The sequence below is a fragment of the Podarcis vaucheri genome, assembly GCF_965113315.1.
Source record: "Podarcis vaucheri genome assembly, chromosome: 4".
Taxonomy (NCBI): domain Eukaryota; kingdom Metazoa; phylum Chordata; class Lepidosauria; order Squamata; family Lacertidae; genus Podarcis; species Podarcis vaucheri.
This window is the reverse complement of record NC_138762.1, coordinates 42936661-42955564: the sequence shown is the minus strand read 5'-3', so window position 1 is coordinate 42955564 and position 18904 is coordinate 42936661. Positions and strand designations below refer to the sequence as shown.

General features: G+C 41.8%; 1 protein-coding gene across 1 annotated transcript in view; it reads right to left on the bottom strand.

The window, feature by feature from the left end:
- The window catches only part of CD247 (CD247 molecule), a 40841-nt gene extending 22221 nt beyond the window's left edge, over nucleotides 1–18620 (bottom strand). Inside the window, exon 1 of the mRNA XM_082221495.1 lies at nucleotides 18383–18620. Coding sequence (XP_082077621.1) covers nucleotides 18383–18440 — 58 coding nt within the window. The 5' untranslated portion in view covers nucleotides 18441–18620. The remainder of the gene's footprint in view (nucleotides 1–18382) is intronic.
- Between the last annotated feature and the right edge of the window lie 284 nt (nucleotides 18621–18904).

The window sequence follows — 18904 nt, the reverse complement described above, 5'->3', positions numbered from 1 at the left end:
GCTGCAACACATGACCACTGACCACTACTCAAAACAAATATTTAAAAACAAGGCTTAAAAATGCCATCATAAAATAATGCTCAGCAAGAAAAACAAAGCGTACATAGTAGCAATGGAAACTTTAAAAACAACAGGGTCTCCGACGTACAGTCATATACTCGTATTGCTATCTGTCCTAGAGGACAAGTGCTAATATGAAAGCCTTACTGACATGATGGCAGATGTAAAGAATGAGCAAACCCAAGCAGGAGTCCTCAATGCAATGGGAGTTAAGAATCAGCGGAACAGATGATGCTTTATTTTGAGGCAGGGGTGGGCAACGTGTCACCCTCCATATATTGTTGGACCCCAACTTTCATCAGCCCCCAGCCAGCCAATGGTCAGAGAAGATGGGAATTCTAGTCCAACAACATCCAGAGAGCTACATGTTGCCCAACCCTATATAAAGCAAATAAGGCTGCAATCCTATGCCTACTAACATGGGAGTAAGCCCCACTGAATTCAGTAGACACGTATAGGATTGTGCTGTAAGGATGTGTTTACACAACACATTTAAAGCACATTCAAAACACACTGTCTCCCTTAATCAGATTTCTCATTGCTAGCAACTCTTAACCACAGCACCCAGAATTCCTTGAGGGAAATAATGTGCTTTGAATATGTTTTAAAGGTGTTGTGTGTTCACAGCATGTAAAACTATGCACACACACACCTGGGAGTAAGTCCCATTGTAGGTGGGACAACTTAAACAGGTAAAGGGACCCGTGACCGTTAGGTCCAGTCATGGACGACTCTGGGGTTGCGGCGCTCATCTCGTTCTATAGCCCAAGGGAGCTGGCGTACAGCTTCCGGGTCATGTGGCTAGCATGACTAAGCCGCTTCTGGCGAACCAGAGCAGCGCACGGAAACGCCGTTTACCTTTCCGCCAGAGCAGTACCTATTTATCTACTTGCATTTTGATGTGCTTTCAAACTGCTAGGTGGACAGGAGCTGGGACCGAGCAACAGGAGCTCACCCCATCGCAGGGATTCGAACCGCCAACCTTCTGATCAGCAAGCCCTAGACTCTGTGCTTTAGACTACAGTGCCACCCTCGTCCTGTGGGACAACTTGCTACTGAATAAATACAGATCAAATGGCACAGCAAATAATTTGAAGGGCATGAAAAAACCACCAGGCTTATATCTCTTTATATTTAAATAGTTGCTACATCTCGCATGGAGAATTATAGCTCTTTCTTCTTATCATGCCAGGCTTCTGGTGCACTATGCCTTTCTGTCCATTATTAGGAGATATTATTGTTTCTGTCCAAGCTATTAATCCGGAGAGATACTTCACACTTTACATTCACTTCTAATAGGGATTGTTCAAAGCTTTATCTTAGCTTGGTGTGTATGGCTTACCTCAGGTGAAAAAGCTGTTTATGCACACAGCTTCCAGGATTTCTAGCAAATCTGCCTAAAGTGTATTGGAATTATTACTTTTTTGTTCATGGAAGAGATCCAGGAAGGCAAATTCTCCCATTGCCTCAAATGACATGATTAAAGCCATATCTAACTTGTACTTTTACCCCCAATTTGTGCTTTTGCTTCTAAAGAATTGAATGTGAAGGGAACACAACATGAAGGTCTCTTACCAAACAACCTTTTCTATGTTTTCTCCCCCTTAATCTAATTCTTTGCCACTCTTGTGATCTACTAACTGGGCTTTTTTTATCCTTTTCTCACTTTCTCCCCATCTTGCCTGCCTCGGCAAGTAGCCTAACCTTTTACAGCTTAATTGATTTCTCTAACCAGCCTTTATTCGCTTGCTTCCCTCGTCACCACCATTTTCTCCTCCTCCCTGTCTCCTTTTCATCTTTTTTAGAATACAGGAAAAAGCTTTCCCGTTTTCTCTCTTTGATAAGCATAAATTGCACCCGGCTGAAAATGGGGCATCAGTGAGGAAATCATTAGAAGGCCTGGTTCCAAGAGCTGCTAAGAACCCTGGTGTTGTTACGCACGAGAATAGGGCACAGGCCTGTACTTGGTGAGACCTGATCTGGAGAATCACATATGTTACAGCTTTCTTCTGTTTGCCAGGCAGCACCTGGAGCACTCAGCAGGGGCGATTTTCTCTCTCTTTTAATTCTTTTCAAGCACCACAGCACTGATGTTCAATCATGACTTTCATGAAGTTCAAGAAAGTGAACAGAAGTTAATAAGGCCTATAACATGCGCACACGCAAGGGAAATTTACTCTTCCCCCCCCCCACTTGCCTTCTCCCAGTCACACCAGAAGTGAAGACGACCGGGAAGGAAGACCCCCTCTGAGTAACTACTTAACCACAGTTTAACCTCTTACTAAAGGTAAAGGAAAAGAGTTGGTTCATTTTTAATGCAGATACGGCAACCTATAAAACAAAGATGGCTAACAGTTCTTGGTCTGAGGGCCAAGCTCTCCTTTGGCCAACCATTGGGGGCAGCGGGGGCATGCAAGAAATGGTTGTGGCCACCCCACTCTCTCAAACACACACAGAGAGTTACCCTCTCAGGGCAGATCAGCTGCAGAGGGGGAGCAAATGCCTTCTCCCTGCGCATCTAATGATCTGTTTAATGATGAAAGGGAGCAATCTCCATCCCCACCAGGGTTCTGGGATGGGCAGAAAGGATTCAGCTTCTCTGTTTACCCAAACAGTGTCTACTTTTAAAAATATACATTTGCCACCACTGCCAAGTATCGGTGGGGCCTTGCAGGGGACAGAACATTTTGTTGGGGGACCTGGACCAGTCTTTAGTACAGAGGTTAGCCGCCCCTGCTATAAAAGATTAAAGAAAGCAACAATGCTATTGGTTCAAAAGGAATAGCTGGTAAAAGAACAAGTCTGGAAGATCTTGCCGGCAATCTTCTCCCTACATATAGTGGGGAATAACACTGCACCTTCCCACCCCACTCACTAGGCAGTCCTGTCCTGTCACACAGCTGCATGTGGGCAAAGTGTATATGCATAGCACATGCATGCATAAAATCCAATGTATGCAGGACAGAACTACACAATCAATCCTCAGTTATGTATTTAGGGTTAGCCCTTTACATGAGATGTGGGTGGGGAGCAGAACTGTGTCTGCTGGTCCTTCCCTGACCTTCATGCACTCAATTAGAAGTTCCAATTCAAGCTTACATGTACAAGCTATGTAAGCATAATTGGAAATACAGCCTTGTACAGGGTTGACAAATGCATAGAGAGCATTGTGCTCTGTTCTGATATTCCACTGAATACATGGAGGGTCAGAATGCCCCTCCATGCGTTCTTTGGACACACCATTGTTCCTGCGATTCTTTCTGAAAGCAGAATTTGTCATGGGCCAAGGGTTTCCCCCCAATTTCTAGTACTATTTAAGGGCCAAGTTCCTAAAACTGACAAGTTTTAACAAGCTTCAACCCCTGGTTTCAAATCATGATTAAAAGCATACACTGGCCAGCTGTAGCAATGGAAAATCTTGGTGCCTGCCAAAAGAACTCTTAGTTCTGGTTAAGCCCCAGCAGGGCCCTGCATGCAATGGGGGAAGAAGCAGTCAATTGATCAGCCTCCTCCTAACCCTCAACCATGGTTAGAAATTAGGGATAGTATAACTGCCTAGGGATCTCAGAGAATTCCCAGGGGGAAAAGTCAAGGGAGCAGAAATTGCTGGTCTTTGCTTAGCTATCGTATGCCTGGAACAGAAATCAATCCACCAAATATGATCAGTATTTGTTGGTTTTGGGGCACAAATATACATAGTTGATTATGCCACCCCATTTCCATGTGCACTGTGTTTCTTTTGCGCTAAAATGAATGGGGGGAATAATATACTGACAGCATAATGTATGCAATTAACTACGCAAGTTATGTATATGTCCACATAGTGGACAGTAAGATGAATACTGTACTGTCAATTTTGGCAAAGGATCAATTGCACTGGAATGGAATCTGAGTCTGCCCTTACAGGAAGAGAGAATGAGCAGAACCAACTACTATTTCTGTAACAGAGATAGGGAACATCTCCAGTTGTTCTTGAAATGCTACCACTGCCCAAACAGCATGGCCAAGGGCCAGGAATGAAGGGAGCTGTGGTCCAACATCTGGCAGGCCACAGGTTCCCGATCCCTGATATATAAGCTGTTCTACATTTAAGAAAGCATGTAGAGACCCACAATCATTTTTCACAAAAATATACTACACAAAGGGTTTATTTAACCTTTAAAAAGACAGCCTAAATTTGTATCCCTGCCACTCCCTTTGAAATGGTTCCACTGATCAATTCTTTTTTTTTCTTATCCACTGTATCTCTTCACATGTTCAATGAAAGTGTGTTGGGAGGGTGCAACATTACAGCGGCAGGGGCCAGGGTTCAACCCACAAATGCATGTGCTCATTGAAACAACTGTTATTGTACAGAGGACTCTCTTTACATGTTGGGGACTCCCAAATTTGTGAACAGAGCCCTCTATTCACTGTTGCAGGTGCTGGGTTCTTTTCAAACCCTGTAAATGAAGGCATGTAGGTGTGTGGAGGAGAGAAGAGCCTGCCACCGGCCTGCCACATCAAACAGCCACCCACGTGTGTCAAACATGTGAAGCACATTTGGAGATTCTCACACGATGTTCGTACCTGGCACCATGCCATCTAGTTTGATCAAAAGGATAAGCAAACCCTCTGATAACCAAAATACCACTTTTATTCATATTGACTCCCATCCTGAGAGCTGTGTGAGTATAAATATAGCTTTGTGCAAATAGTGCTTCTTTCAACTACCCAAATATTTTAGATGTTGCTCGGTTTAACCAAACTATGTACATCTCATAATAAATTCTTCAGACACACCTATCCTGTAATTCAAAAGAATACATAGAAACCATAGCAATTGGCTAATGGGCAGCCAAAAGAACCTAAGAAGAGGCTTCTTGATCAGGCCAATGGGCCATGTTGTTCAGCATCCCGTTCTCACCGTGGCCAACCAGATGCTTGTGGGAAACCCAAAAGGAGGATCCAAGTGCAACAACACTGCCCACTTGTGATTCCCAGCAACAGGCATTCAGAGGCACACTGCCTCCATCTGTGGAGGGAGAACATGCCCATATCTCAGTTGGTCATGCAAGTAAGGCCAAGGCAGGTCTAACTCAACATGTCAGTATGGAAACTCAGAAATGATGATGGCATCCTCAAGTCACAAATAACACGAGAAACATAGGCCTCTTTAATATACCCAAGGAAAAATTAGCAGGAATATGAGATCATTATAGCACATACAGAAACAAATTCCTTTGAGCAGTGACAGAGTCATGAAAGCTCGGGGTGGGGGGGATGAGTACCAATTCCTAGGGAAAATGAGAAGGCAGCTATAGCCATCAAGCCTTGCTCATGGACTTCCTGGAGACATCTGGTTGGTCACTGAGAAGCAGGATGCTAGACACTGATTTGATCCAGCAGGACTCTTATGTTCTTAAAATAGTAAGTAGCTTGACTAAAGGCCACTTAGTGTACTCCAATGCATATTTACCCAAAAAGGAGTCCTATGGGGCTTGCATGCAAGTAAGTGTGAAGAAGAGTAGCGCCTTAATGAGTCTGAGATCTTAACTGCTTGCTACAGAGAAATCAGTACAGAAACACAACAAAGAACATGAGGAAGAATCTGGAGGACGAAGAAGAACTGACCTCAGCAAAAATATTGTACCAAGTAGAACAGAATGGCTAAACAAGTACCAGGATGGAAATACCCTGGTTAACTCATGTCTTATAAAAAACAACAAGACACTATTAGACTAGAATAGATAACAGGAGTCTAATCCTGTTACATAGGAGCAGAATTACATACTGTTAATTCAAAATATCAGAATCCAGTTTAACAAGCTCTCTTTTTCCTCTATTATTTATAATATTAACTGGCATTTTAATGTATACTTTAATTTCAGCAAATTTAATTAAAGACCCGTTGTCAGCATCTAATTGCACAAGGAAAGACGAGGGGTATATTAAGGAAAAGGTAAAAGAGGCAGAGCCCAGCAAATATACGGTGGGGTGAAACCACTGTGATATTGACTGTTCTAAATAAACCTTTAAGTCCACCAAACACTCAGGCATGAGGAGCAGAACTCCTAGCATTCCCATCTCTACCTGTTTTGCTCACTCCCACCCCAGATTTCCAGGTTGGCAGAATGAAGCTGTCACTTCCACCAGCAGGTGCTGTCAGATCCAACTTCACTTCACAGCAGTTATTACACGAGATTAAGACAACAAGCTTCCCTGGGCAGACCAAATGGGCGTAATAGATGGGTTAACCTTGGATTAACCAGATAAGTGTGGGTGGCTTCACTTGAAATGACAATGCATTTTGTCATCCATTTTCTGTGAAATAGATTACTAGCACCAACACTTTCCACTGACTCTTGGGGAAAGTAGCCAGAGACCTGGGTCTAAGCCATCTCAGTAAACAAAGTACTGAGTGAAAAACAATTCACATTCTTGGTTACAATTCTTTTCCCCTGCAGCACAACACATGCCACAGGTGATCTCGGGTCATTTTTTCCACACTTCATAATAATTATGACATGGGGAACTAAATGAAGACACAAAAAATAGACTTTTACAAAAAAAAAAGGCTTTTACAGGTTGTACCAACAAGCAGATGACAGGTGGAAATTAATATACAATAAATTACACTCTAATAAATATTTTTCTTATTATTATTATTATTACTGGAATGATGCGTTGAACACACTCTGAAAACAGGATCTCTTCTTTCTGATACGCTGAATAAGATTTACCAGTGATCACTAGGATTGACAATACAAGCTCCAGTCAGAATCTCCCTTCCTTGCAGTGCTTCAATTACTGCCAAGGCATTTGTGCCATATAACTTGATTTTTTAAAAAAAGAAAAAGCCAAGACAAGTTTGAATTCACACTTACTCTGCCCAAAGAGCAAGAACATCCTGCTTCATTAACTGTCCCACGTTCAGAGAAATGGCTGGTTCTAAGAACTGCAGTGAAGCTTAAATGAAAGTAAAAAAAGGCCAAGGCACAGGTGTCTGCACCCATTTCTATAAAAAAAGTATTTGATTCTTATAAGGCACTACATGGTATCTCACAGTCATGCCCTTAGTTTGCGCATGCAGTGGCATGACACTCATTTACTTTGACTCGGTGTGTCTAGGGAGCCCGCACTGTGCGTTGTGTTTTACAGCTATGCATGACTGTCATTGTCCTTTAGACTCTACCTTGATGAAACTTTAGGTCAGGGATGGGGGACTTCTGACCTACCTGGTGTTGTGGGGGGACACCTCCTATCACCCTGGACCATTTGCCATGCTGGGTGAGACGGGTGGATACTTCAATCCAACAACATTGGGGGGGGGGCACAGTTTCCCCATGCTTGTTCTCCATATAATGTGAGAAAGAAACTTGGCTGAGAAAGCTGTGTCCCCGTGCAAGGGGTTGGTGGCTGCCCTGGCCGGTACACGGGCACAAGAAGAACAGGATAATTTTAAAATATGAATCAATCAATGGTAAGATATCTCTGAACTCTGTGGCTATGCCTAGAAGTGCAGAACAATCTCTCCAGTTCCCTAGTCTAAACCAGCCTTTGACTTAATGGATTATCTGTCCTACATGCCAGCTTTCCAAGGAACACCAGGCAGCCAGGTAATTATTTTGTCCGCTGCTGACTGCTTCACACACATCCATAGCTTTAACCTCCATTCTGAGAGGTTGCAGGAGGGATGGAGAAAATTCATTCAACCCTGCTACTTCTCTGTGTTTTGCCTATCTGATATATTCTCATCCAGGCTCAAAAGGCACTAGTATTTCACTACAAACCAGTTCAACACCAGCCCATCTTTTCAAGCTTCCATCTAACTGTTAGAAGGAACATTTGCAAGTGTTGGCTTCTTTCCCCTTCTGCCTCAACACAGAACCCTATTAGTTCCATTAAATGCCTGAAACAAAAACAGGTCATGATCAACTTTCTGGATTTTGCCTACAGCCTTTAATGCACTTGAGGATTCTCTCTTCTCCTATAATCTGCTGATTCACGTGTACTTGTGATCTTTTCATTTTAATAGATTTTAAAGTAAACATGTGCCATAGTAAGGAAAGAGGGGAAAACAAATCCACAACCCAAAATACAAATTACTTAGAAATATAAATTTGAAAAATCAAGTACCGATGACTAAAAGACCAAAACTGTAATAATGCAATTAATACTTTGACAATGTTTTTGCAAGTACAAAACATAATTATCTAGAATTATGCATTGTTATAGCTATCTTCCAGAGGGGTTAACATCTTAGTCTGTTGCTGCATATACTTTTGATGAAGAGGGTACTAGTCTATGAAAGCTTATGCTGTGATTATATGCATCTTTCTGCTACAAACATTTTAACTTCATTTAGGAGGTGGCTGGCTTATACTGTTGGCTGACCCATTTAAATCCAATTGAAGAAGAAAGCATGCCTGTCTGCGTACATCACATTAATTAACTGGGCAGACTTTTCATACTATTTAGAGGCACTATCTATATTATCACTGACCTGTTTTCTGCAATGACAGTATGGATGTGATCAAATCAAAGCGAATTAGAACAACTCCAACTATTCCTCAAAACTCAACAGATCTTAAATAATCAAAACAAGGGGAAATTACAGTCCCGTACATTCCAAGCAATTTTATTGCAGGGGTGCAGAGAGCAAACTCTGCAAGGTTGCAGGGGCCAGAAGCAAAATTAGCTGAGGCTGTGGTGATATTCTCCCTTTAAGACTAGCATGCAGATTGTGTGGGAATTTGTTAGAACTCCAGGAATAATGATTTTAAACACAGATGTCTCTCATTAAGGCCTCAAGGCCAGTGTCGAACGGTAATCAGATACGTGATGGGAGCAGGTGCTAATTCCTTTGGGAGGAAAGGGTGAAGGCCCATAGTCAGCGTTCCCTTAAAACCTGGGGTGAGCATAAACAGTTCTCTCTTCATGGAAGGTCAGCACCTGTTCAGACCTAGAAGGTACAGTGGTACCTCGAGTTACAAACACTTCAGGTTACAAACTCCGCTAACCTGGAAGAGTTACCTCAAGTTGAGAACTTTGCCCCAGGATGAGAAGAGAAATTGTGTGCCAGCAGCGCAGCGGCAGCAAGAGGCCCCATTGGCGAAAGCATGCCTTTAGTCAAGAACAGTTTCAGGTTAAGAACGGACCTCCAGAACGAATTAAGTTCGTAACTAAAGGTACCACTGTATTTTGCTTTGCCGCTCAGCCAGCTAAGATTTACGTGCATGTGTTTCTGTCAGCTAGCTAGATAAGATAGTTATGTTTGTTTGTTTTTGCCTCTGAGCAGTCAAACAATTTGTGTAATTGTTTGAAGCTTTTCATTTTTACAGAGCTTGGCTTTTAATAAACTTTATTGTATGCTTTTATGGGAATTGGCCTTGCTTGAGTTTCTGAACCTTCCAATCTTGACTACACTTTTCGAAGTGGGTCATTCATCACAGAGACAACCCTTTGTATAGAACGCTACTTTCCAACCATGCAAAAACCAAAGGTTTCCACAACCTCTCTCTCCATCTCCCCATCCAGGCAGAGCAAGAACACATTCCAGCCAGGTAAACGCACACAAGGAGGGTGGACAGCAGAGCAAGTGAGGGGTGTGACCTAGAGAGAGTCCTTGGTGCTGGACAGAGTCCTCACATTTGGCCCCATTCTGAAGGTTCCTCACCCGTTTTATTGTCTAATATCTTCCAGCATAGTTTTTATATTGGCTGCACCTTCTTAAGGTGGCATTTCAGTGGTACTCCACTTCTTTTCCAGGTGTTTCAAAGAATAAAACTGGCTTGAACTAAGTCAGCCTGATGATCCACTTAGCATTATACAGTGGTACCTCTAGATACGAACGGGATCCGTTCTAGAGCCCCACTCGTATCTAGAGGTAAACATATCTAGCAACGGCATGTCTACGCGGTGAAACCCGGAAGTAACGCGCTCTGTTACTTCCGGGTTGCCGTGGAGCGCAACTCGAACACGCTCAACTTGAAGCAAATTTAACCCGAGGTATGACTGTATTGTAAACTCAACTCTTCAGTTCCTTGAAGTGCCTTTAAAAGATACCGTATATAAGCTCCTAGGAGTAGCAGCTATTTCCAACATAGTAGACCCTGGGCTGGCTAGCTATCTGAAGAGATTCAATTCTGGAGCAAAAGTATTTAAAATGTTAAGTTCTAAAATGTACTTTTTTAAAGACGTACAGTGCAGTATTGTGCATCTTTACTCAAAAGTATGTCCCAATGTTTCAGATGGTCCAACTCAGGCTTCCTCAACCTTGGCCCTCCAGATGTTTTTGGCCTACAACTCCCATGATCCCTAGCTAGCAGGACCAGTGGTCAGGGATGATGGGAATTGTAGTCTCAAAACATCTGGAGGGCCGAGGTGTGGAAGCCTGGTCCAACTCCATACTCCTAGTTTAGGAATTTAGCATTCATTTCAGATGATGATGATGATACCATTTCAGCAACATAAATCACTACACCCCTGCAATGTGCACAGATCAGATCTTTCTGACATTTTTACTTTCCATACTCCCACACTGGGAGAAATAGATAAATTTTGTCCCATTGATTTCAGGAGGACCTAACTGCAAATCGTAGCAGCATTAAATCCTATGCATGGCTGCTCAAGATCATAAACAGCACAAAGAATTCTGGCACCTTAAACACCAATACATTTATGATGCTTTCACTGACCACAGTCCACTTCATCAGATCAGGGACGCGGACTTAGAAAAAATATTGGGGGGGCCCGGGAAAGCTCATGAATAATAAATAAGCTCATGAATATGCAAATAAAGTGGCTCCGGCCCTAAATAGGGCAAGCCACGCCCCCAGCCAGCTGATTGGCTGGCTGGGAGGTGTGGCCAGTCGGGATTCCCCTGTTCTCGCGGGATTTCTGGCAGTGCCTTGGCAGTGGCGGTGGTGCTGCGAAGCAGCGAGGCAGGAGCCCCCGCCATTAGGGCGCGCGGCTGGCTGGCTGGCTGGCGAAGGAGCAGGTGGGGAGGAGGCAGGGGACGGCGGCGGCGCTCTGCTGGAAGGGCGCCCGAGATTATTGGGGGGGCTGAGCCCCCCCCAAAAAATTTTTGAGGGGGCTCGAGCCCCCTCAAGCCCCATGGAGTCGGCGCCTATGCATCAGATGCACTGTTAATCTTTATGGCACCCAGTGGAGACTGGTTCATTAGGTGGACCCTGACCCACCAACCTGAGTTTTCCCTTAGACACCTCCACCTGCCTGCCTGATTACTTAACATCCTGCCCAGTGAGTGGCAGCATTGCCTGTCAGCTTCCTCCCTTCCTTTGGCTCTGGCTGCAACTACTTTGGCCTTTCAGCCTTCTGCCCACCAAGCACCACTAATGGTACCACAAGACAACCTGAATTCATAACAGAGTTTGGAGCACCTGAGAAACAGTATGCAGAGTTCCAGATTTAGTACCTTGAAAAACACCATTAGAATTCCATTAAACTTTAATTCCACCTGGGCTTCTTCAGGAGGAAAGGAGGGATAGATAGATAGATAGATAGATAGATAGATAGATAGATAGATAGATAGATGATAGATGATAGATAGATGATAGATTATAGATAGATGATAGATGATAGATAACACTGCTGATTTATAGAGCTCTCTCACAATATTTTTCTCTCTCTTTATATTTCTGCCTTTCTGGCACATTGTACTGGTAAACAGCAAGTTCCCTTTGTTTTTGCACTTCAAAATAGCAAGAGAGCTATTTTCAGACTGCTTACTGGTTTCAGACCACATTTCAGACTCCTTCTGGGTTCTTGGAAAGCCACCATTTCTCCCACTCTGCAAATGTATAAAGCATCTGCCCACACGGAACAGCCATACTGTGTGTTTACACAGCACACTGTGTACTTACATGAAGTGCCTTCATACAGTGCATACATGGTGTGGAAGCAGCCCATCATGTGGGCTTCTTCCATGTCATATGTTCCCAGAGGGACACACAACACAAAGGCAACACACTGGGTAATGTGTAAACAGCACAACCCTTAAACTGTGATTGAACTTCCTCTTAAATACTTGCACCCTATTAATGAAAATAATAATTCCAAAGGCAACAGCACCAAAAGGATGCAAACCAAAATATGATGTTTTAACGGATTTAAAAAACAAGTACTGGCCTTCTGCTTGAGAAAGATCCAAAGTTACTACTGTGGGGGGGGGAATTATGAAGTCCTAACATAACTTTTAATTACACAATTCATTTAAGTAATGTCAAAAAATGCATGTCCACACACATACAGCTCTTCCTAAGCAAAATCCATTTTCTTTTCTTTATAAAATACACACCGCTGTCCACTTCTGCTGTATCACTCTAAACTTAAATAAAGAACATGTGCTAGAAATATTAAATATTAAGGCACACAAATAGAAATCGAGTTTTGTTTTGCTTTGAATGTGGCATACGTTGTTAATTTTTATCTATTTGACCCATTTTCTAGCCCGGATAACGCCAAGGAAAACAACATGTTGCTTCATTCCTTAGGAATTTATCAGTGCCTGAATAGAACATGTTTGCTAGATTATGCTGATAAACAGAAAATACATAGAAGTTTACCTGCTAAACCATTAATGGAAGCTACCCAATTTGCTTCTTTTTGTCTGATGCATCAATGTCCCAGTTCACAGCCTGCTATGAATTAATGAAATCACTGTGCATAAAAAGGTGCAAAATGGCTATAAATATTAAAGTCTCTTTCAGATTTTCCTGTCAGCATTCATATATACAAACAGGGAACGGACAATGATCAATGGAGAACATCTGATAATTGGAAAGCAGAACTGATAAACATTTCCAAAACAATAAGCATATTATTGATTATCTTTGTTATCATATTTAGTCCCATGCCTTGTGACAAGTCTCACAGTATTACAGAGGTTAAGCTGTACAGAAGAAGAAATGGCTGCTTAATTTATGGTAAATGTCAGCCAAGAGCTATCTTGATTCTCTAGAGACTAGTAATATAATCAAAATCCTCACACACATACCTGCAAGGAAAGTGAAAGAAGATATTAAATGGATATGGGGAGAGGGATGGTGTGTGTCGTTTAATCTATATATCTATTTGAAATGTAGGGTATCAGCACATGGACTTGGAAGGCAACAAACAGTGGGGTCAAGCAGGGAAGACAAACAGTGTGGAGGGGGGAGTCAGGATCCCCTCCCACCACTGGAATCTCCCAGCAGCAAAGAGCTGTGAGTAGGTGCCCACCGTCGTCTATTAGAACAGGGGGGAGGGAGTGGGCTCAGATGATACACATCCAATTTCAACGTCAGCCATACTTCTTTCCAGTTTGCCCCTTTGCAAACCAGAAGAATTGTAAGAGGAGGGGGAATTGGGGGGATTTTAACAATGGCACACTAATCACAAGCCCCCGAGAACATCTACGGGTCCCCCACTTATGTATGCATACAACATCTCTCATTATTGGCAGGGTTGGTGGGTTACAGTGTGTTCAAGAGCAAGACACTCTCAGTGCCCTCCACACACAATGAACAACAGTAGATTCTGTTTAATCTCGGATAATCCCTATATAATAATCCTAATTTGAATTTCATTTTTAAAGGATATTAATGAATTATTACTATTAAACATAATAAAGAGGGACTACCTTGGCTTGGACTGTGAGGCATTTTTGCCCACATACATTTTCAAAACAAAAGGGAAACTTTTTTTGTTGGGGGAGGGATTCACAACGTTCCTTGAAAAACAAGGTTTTTTTCCTCCTTGGAATTCTGAGTAGCGCCAGCCAATCGGGAATTGCATAAGAAATGTTATGAGTTACATGGCACTGTGACATATTTATGTCACTGAGTGCATAGCTTCGCCTTCATTCTAAATTAGAGAGAGGACAATAACTCTATAGCTGAAGTATCTGGGCTGCACACTTTGTCCATATTGGTATGTGGAAGGGAGCAAACATTCTTGTTGATAAGGCAACTGGGCTGGCAGGACCAAAACTGTTGACTCAATTGTCTTAGCAACAGAAACCATTTGCAAGTAGGAATGAATCATTTTAAGACCCTCCCAGCCCAAACCAGAGGGTGGTTTCTGGGAACAAGGCAATATTCACAAAGACAGGCCCTTAATTTTGATTCAACCATATACGTACTAGCCAAGAGCAAGAACGTATTTCTTTTCATACAATTTTTCTAATCACCTTTCAGGAAAGCGAAATGAGACTAAACTTCATATAAATGAAGGTTATTTTTCTACTCTCATTACCAGATACCGACATTTTTAGATTATTGTTCATGGTTAAAAAGTGTATTTTTAAACGTTGCAATCTGGGGGCATCTTGTACTAATTCAGAATGCTTGAAGGACGTTGATGCATTTGTTTCAGTGTAATTTAAAACACGAGAACGCAAAGCTGCTTTCTGCAGTCAGTTTTTTGAAAACAATGGCATTAAATGCAGGTGGCTGTGACAGCTATGCTGGCAAACTTGCGTGTCTTTAAAGAACAGAGGGTGGAAAACAAGTCCTAATAGCGATGGTGGCAGCAGTTGTTGTGGGCATGTTGTTGTTTACTGGTATTGGACTTGCCTGCATAAGCTACAGGTGGCATGTATGGCTTTCCTGTGTATCTTGTGTTACAAAGGAATTGAGTTGGAAACTACTAACTCATCACACCATCTAGAAGAGCTACCAGGCGACTGAAAAAGTATATGGACCCTAACAACTTGCTATGATAATGAAAACTGCCATGTGTTCTATCAACACCAAGAAATTGAAATCACTGAGAACATAAGAGCCTGGCTGGATAAGGCCCAAAAGACCCATCTAGTCCAGCATATTGTTTTCACAGTGATCAACCAGATCCCTATGGGAAGCCAGCAAACAGGACCTGAGTGCAACAGCACTCTCCCCACTTGTGATGCCCAGTGACGGCTATTCAGAGGCATACCGCCTCCACCAGTGGAGCTAGTCGGACTTACCAATGAATGAAGGTCTATTATAGGCCTATGCATCGTTTATGCAAACAATGCTATAGGTAGATGTGTTTTCAATCAACAAACAGACGGATTCTGCTTAACACCTTGATAGAGAAAATAAAAAATCCTTGCAGGAATGGAACTTCTTCCCTGTGATGGATAAGCATATAGGATTATCAAGTTCATGCGCCTGAAACTGGATTGGTGAAATGGACGCTCAAATCATTCATCATAGCCACGCATTTCAACATTGCATAGTTTTCAGCCCTTAATTTGCTTTCTCTTTTGATCAGAAACTGTTTATATGTTTCCAAAGTTACCTGTGCTGTACCTTGCTCCAAAGCAGCTTTTATCTCAAAATGAACTAAAAAAAAAAAAAATCACCAAACTTCATGCACAGAGATAAATGGATATAGTCTTGTTGGCGTATCACTTTTCCCTTGGCTCCTACCTGTTTAGCTTTTAACCAGTGGACTGTTTCCAAGGCCTTATTTTTAATCATCTTTCATCTTTATGGCCACGTTCGAAAAAGAAAAAATGGCTAGTATTTCCCTATACTAATATATTCATTGATAATAATTGACAATAAATTGGACTGGTTAGCAGTAAGAATGGTGTTAATACTTAGACCAATTTAAAGTGTGCCTAGGAGTAAAGTGCAAAAATTTTACTAGATGGTCTCTGACCACTGAAACATTTCTGATGGAACATACCTTTAAAACAAAAAGCTCTCTTCTTGAGGTCCAAATAGCAATATTACCAAATTGCTTTGATGACGAGTGTGCCAAATATATTGATAAGCCATCTGCTAGTAAATGTATTGGCTAGTAAATGATGTACCATGAGACCTAGTAGTTATTAAGAATTGAATATATATATATTAGCAGCATGGGGTCTACAAAAAGAATACATGTTTATGGAAGTTGAATTCCATTTTGTTATTTAATGTAGATGACAGTTATATGCTGACAAAAATCATTCATTTTGTATTATTTATTGGGAGACGTGCCCTTGTAGCTATATTTCTTTTTCAGTCAAGGACTATCGGACATGAACCCTAGACTAAATGGATGTTATGATATTAATACTACCGTTCTGGAAACCATTTTCTCTTGAAAGTTATGTTTATATTAATACGTTTATATAAATAATAATTTAAATAAATAATATTTAAATAATAGTGCATTTAAATAAATAATAATAGTGAAACTAGAAAAGACTGAAGAAAATAACTTCTTGTATTCCGGATATTTGTAGTTTATTTCCCTCCAATGTCCATACACATGATGGGTATCCTCTATCCCTGTGCAGGTAATGTGCCCACATGGCAGGAGTCAGGAGATCCCCAAAGCATTCAAAGCTTTCCTCCTTTCAGTATGCCCATATGTGTGTGTGTAAGCAGAATGACAAGCTACTTTTAAGGAATAAGAGGCCTGTATGATATCCAGTCTTCCCAATCCATTCAGTTGAGTTGCCTTAGCACAGAAGTTCACATAACTTGACTGAATGGATTGAGAGAGCGCTGGATGGAAATATGGAGTGTGTCTGTGCACAGACCTCCCCACCACCGACATCTCTTTCCCGGGGGGGGGCACATTTGGCAAAGATAGAAACATAGCTCTCTTAAGCTATTTGTGGAAGCTGCTGTATCCAATCAGGGAAGATACTTTAAACAAAATTGCACAGCTGTAATATTGTATTAGCTCTGTGTGTGAGTGTGTGTATAAATACAAATTAAAATAGATAAAGATCTAGTTTAGGAATAACTTCTATCTAGAGCCCGGTGAATATGCTCCATTTCCCTCAAAAGCTTTCTAAATGCTCTGGGTCCTTCATGGCTCTCTATACCAAATATCTCAACCGCATTATACCATATAGGAATGCCATTAGGAATGCAGTCAGCTCCCACATAAAGCTGAGTGGGTTCAACCAGTTCACTTTTGATTATTTTATCAATATTTGAAGTATACGTAAGGAGAAAGAAAAGAATTTACAAAGTAGGTATTGTGCCGTAGCCTAATAATATGGGTTTCCTAATATGTGCTATTTCATAGCTAATAGCTATTAAAATATTTCACACGCAAATTAAGCATCAGACTAGGCTTAGTGTAACTAAAGTCCTTATTATGCTATTAATTGTATAGAGGTATTGAAAGGCGGCCAATTAATGCAAGTTTTATCACAAAATCTAGTAGAACCTTCCAGTGCTAAACTTAGAATTACCTTTAATATTTCCAACTTATTTTACATTTTACTTTTGCTGGGAATTTATCTTGAGCAGAAAAGCAGAAGAGTAAACAGCTTTGGGTGCTTTCTTTGAAAGAAAGTTTCTAACTATCACTCAGAAAGCCATAGAAGTATAACTGAAGCAAACTAACATTTTGGAAACCGATATTGAAACACAAACCAAAGTTTACAGATTTCTTTTAGCACAGAATTAGGACATACATCTGTGCTCATTTGTATGGCTTCTGTATGCTTGTTTATTCAGACGTGCAAGTCCCACTGTGATCAATGACACTTACGCTCAGGTTAAGAGCACACAAGATTGCAGTCACAGAGGTGCTAAATATGTGAATTGTTTGCTGGATTTCCATCCCAGACATAGAAACAGTTGGGTAAGATGAAAGCATACAGCATGGTTTCAATCTTACTTACTCAGAAGCAAGCCCCACTATGTTAAGAACAAAGTAAATGTGCATAGCACCTTAGTCCAATCATAAAAGCAGCTGCTATATATTCAAACACGCCATTGCTGCTTCCTTATTTCCCTCCAATGTCTGAATCAATTCAGAGTTTGACCATTGCCAGCTTCTTTTGGAGAAGGACTCCCCCACCATGGGAGCAATATGTGCTTCTTTAGAAGTCCTAACAACTTGGAATCTGATAGCTGCTCCCTTAACCAAGTTTCAAGAACGGCAGCAATGGTTCTCATCCAGGGGATAATTGGGATGCTTTGTGGTCTGGCCATCACGAGGAACAGAACTCTCCTACGGATGATTGCAGGGGCAAAGGAGGAACTAGCAGGTGGTCATGAATTCCAGAGATACTCTTTCCTGCCCACCTCTGCATGCAGACGCCAACAGTGTAGTTTACACCTCCAGATATGGTTCGTTATCTTTTATGCCACCCGTGCTCCTCACCAGCCCACAAAGCGGCAATGTATGCTGTACTTTTAAAACTAATTATGGGGCTGCTGCAGTTTTCCCACTAGAGCACAGCTAGCTGTAACTAAGAGGGTGCACATACGGCTCAAACAGAGACTCCCCTCCTGGTAAAAGGGGAGCATCATATTCAACAGCGGCGTCATCTTGCCTCCATTTAGAACGGAGTTTCAAAGGAGTTTCCTACCAAAATATGAAAAGCTAGCCTTACCTGTAATTGGGGTCCATGCCTGCAGGATGGCGGCAAGAAGGATTCCTTTACACTTCATCTTGCTCCCCCCAAGGTCGCAGGGCAGGGGGGAGGCTGGAGGCTACAATTTAGCAGATAGTGGAGAAAAGGAAAAGAAAAGGCACCTTCACTGGCTTTGTTCTTCTCCCTGCCTCCACAGGAAGTGCAAAGCTCATAAGATCTTTCGGAGTCCACATGCTGGCAAGCTAGTTGAAACACATACCTCCTTTTGCTCCACAAACAGAAAGCTTGAGAGTTTTTAGAAGTTTGTTAGGGTTTTTTTTTTTTTGTATGAGGTTGTTTTTTAAAAAAAAGCATCTGACAGCAGCTCAACAAGTAAAGACATCTCATTAAAGACATTAATTTACTCACTTTACAAGAGGATTTGTATAGATGCTGTGTCTGCTTTTAAAAATGGGTGAAGGTGTTGACTATGTTCCTGGTATAGGAACAAAGGAAGCTGCCTTGGACCAAGTCAGACTCACTGGTCCATCAACCTCAGGT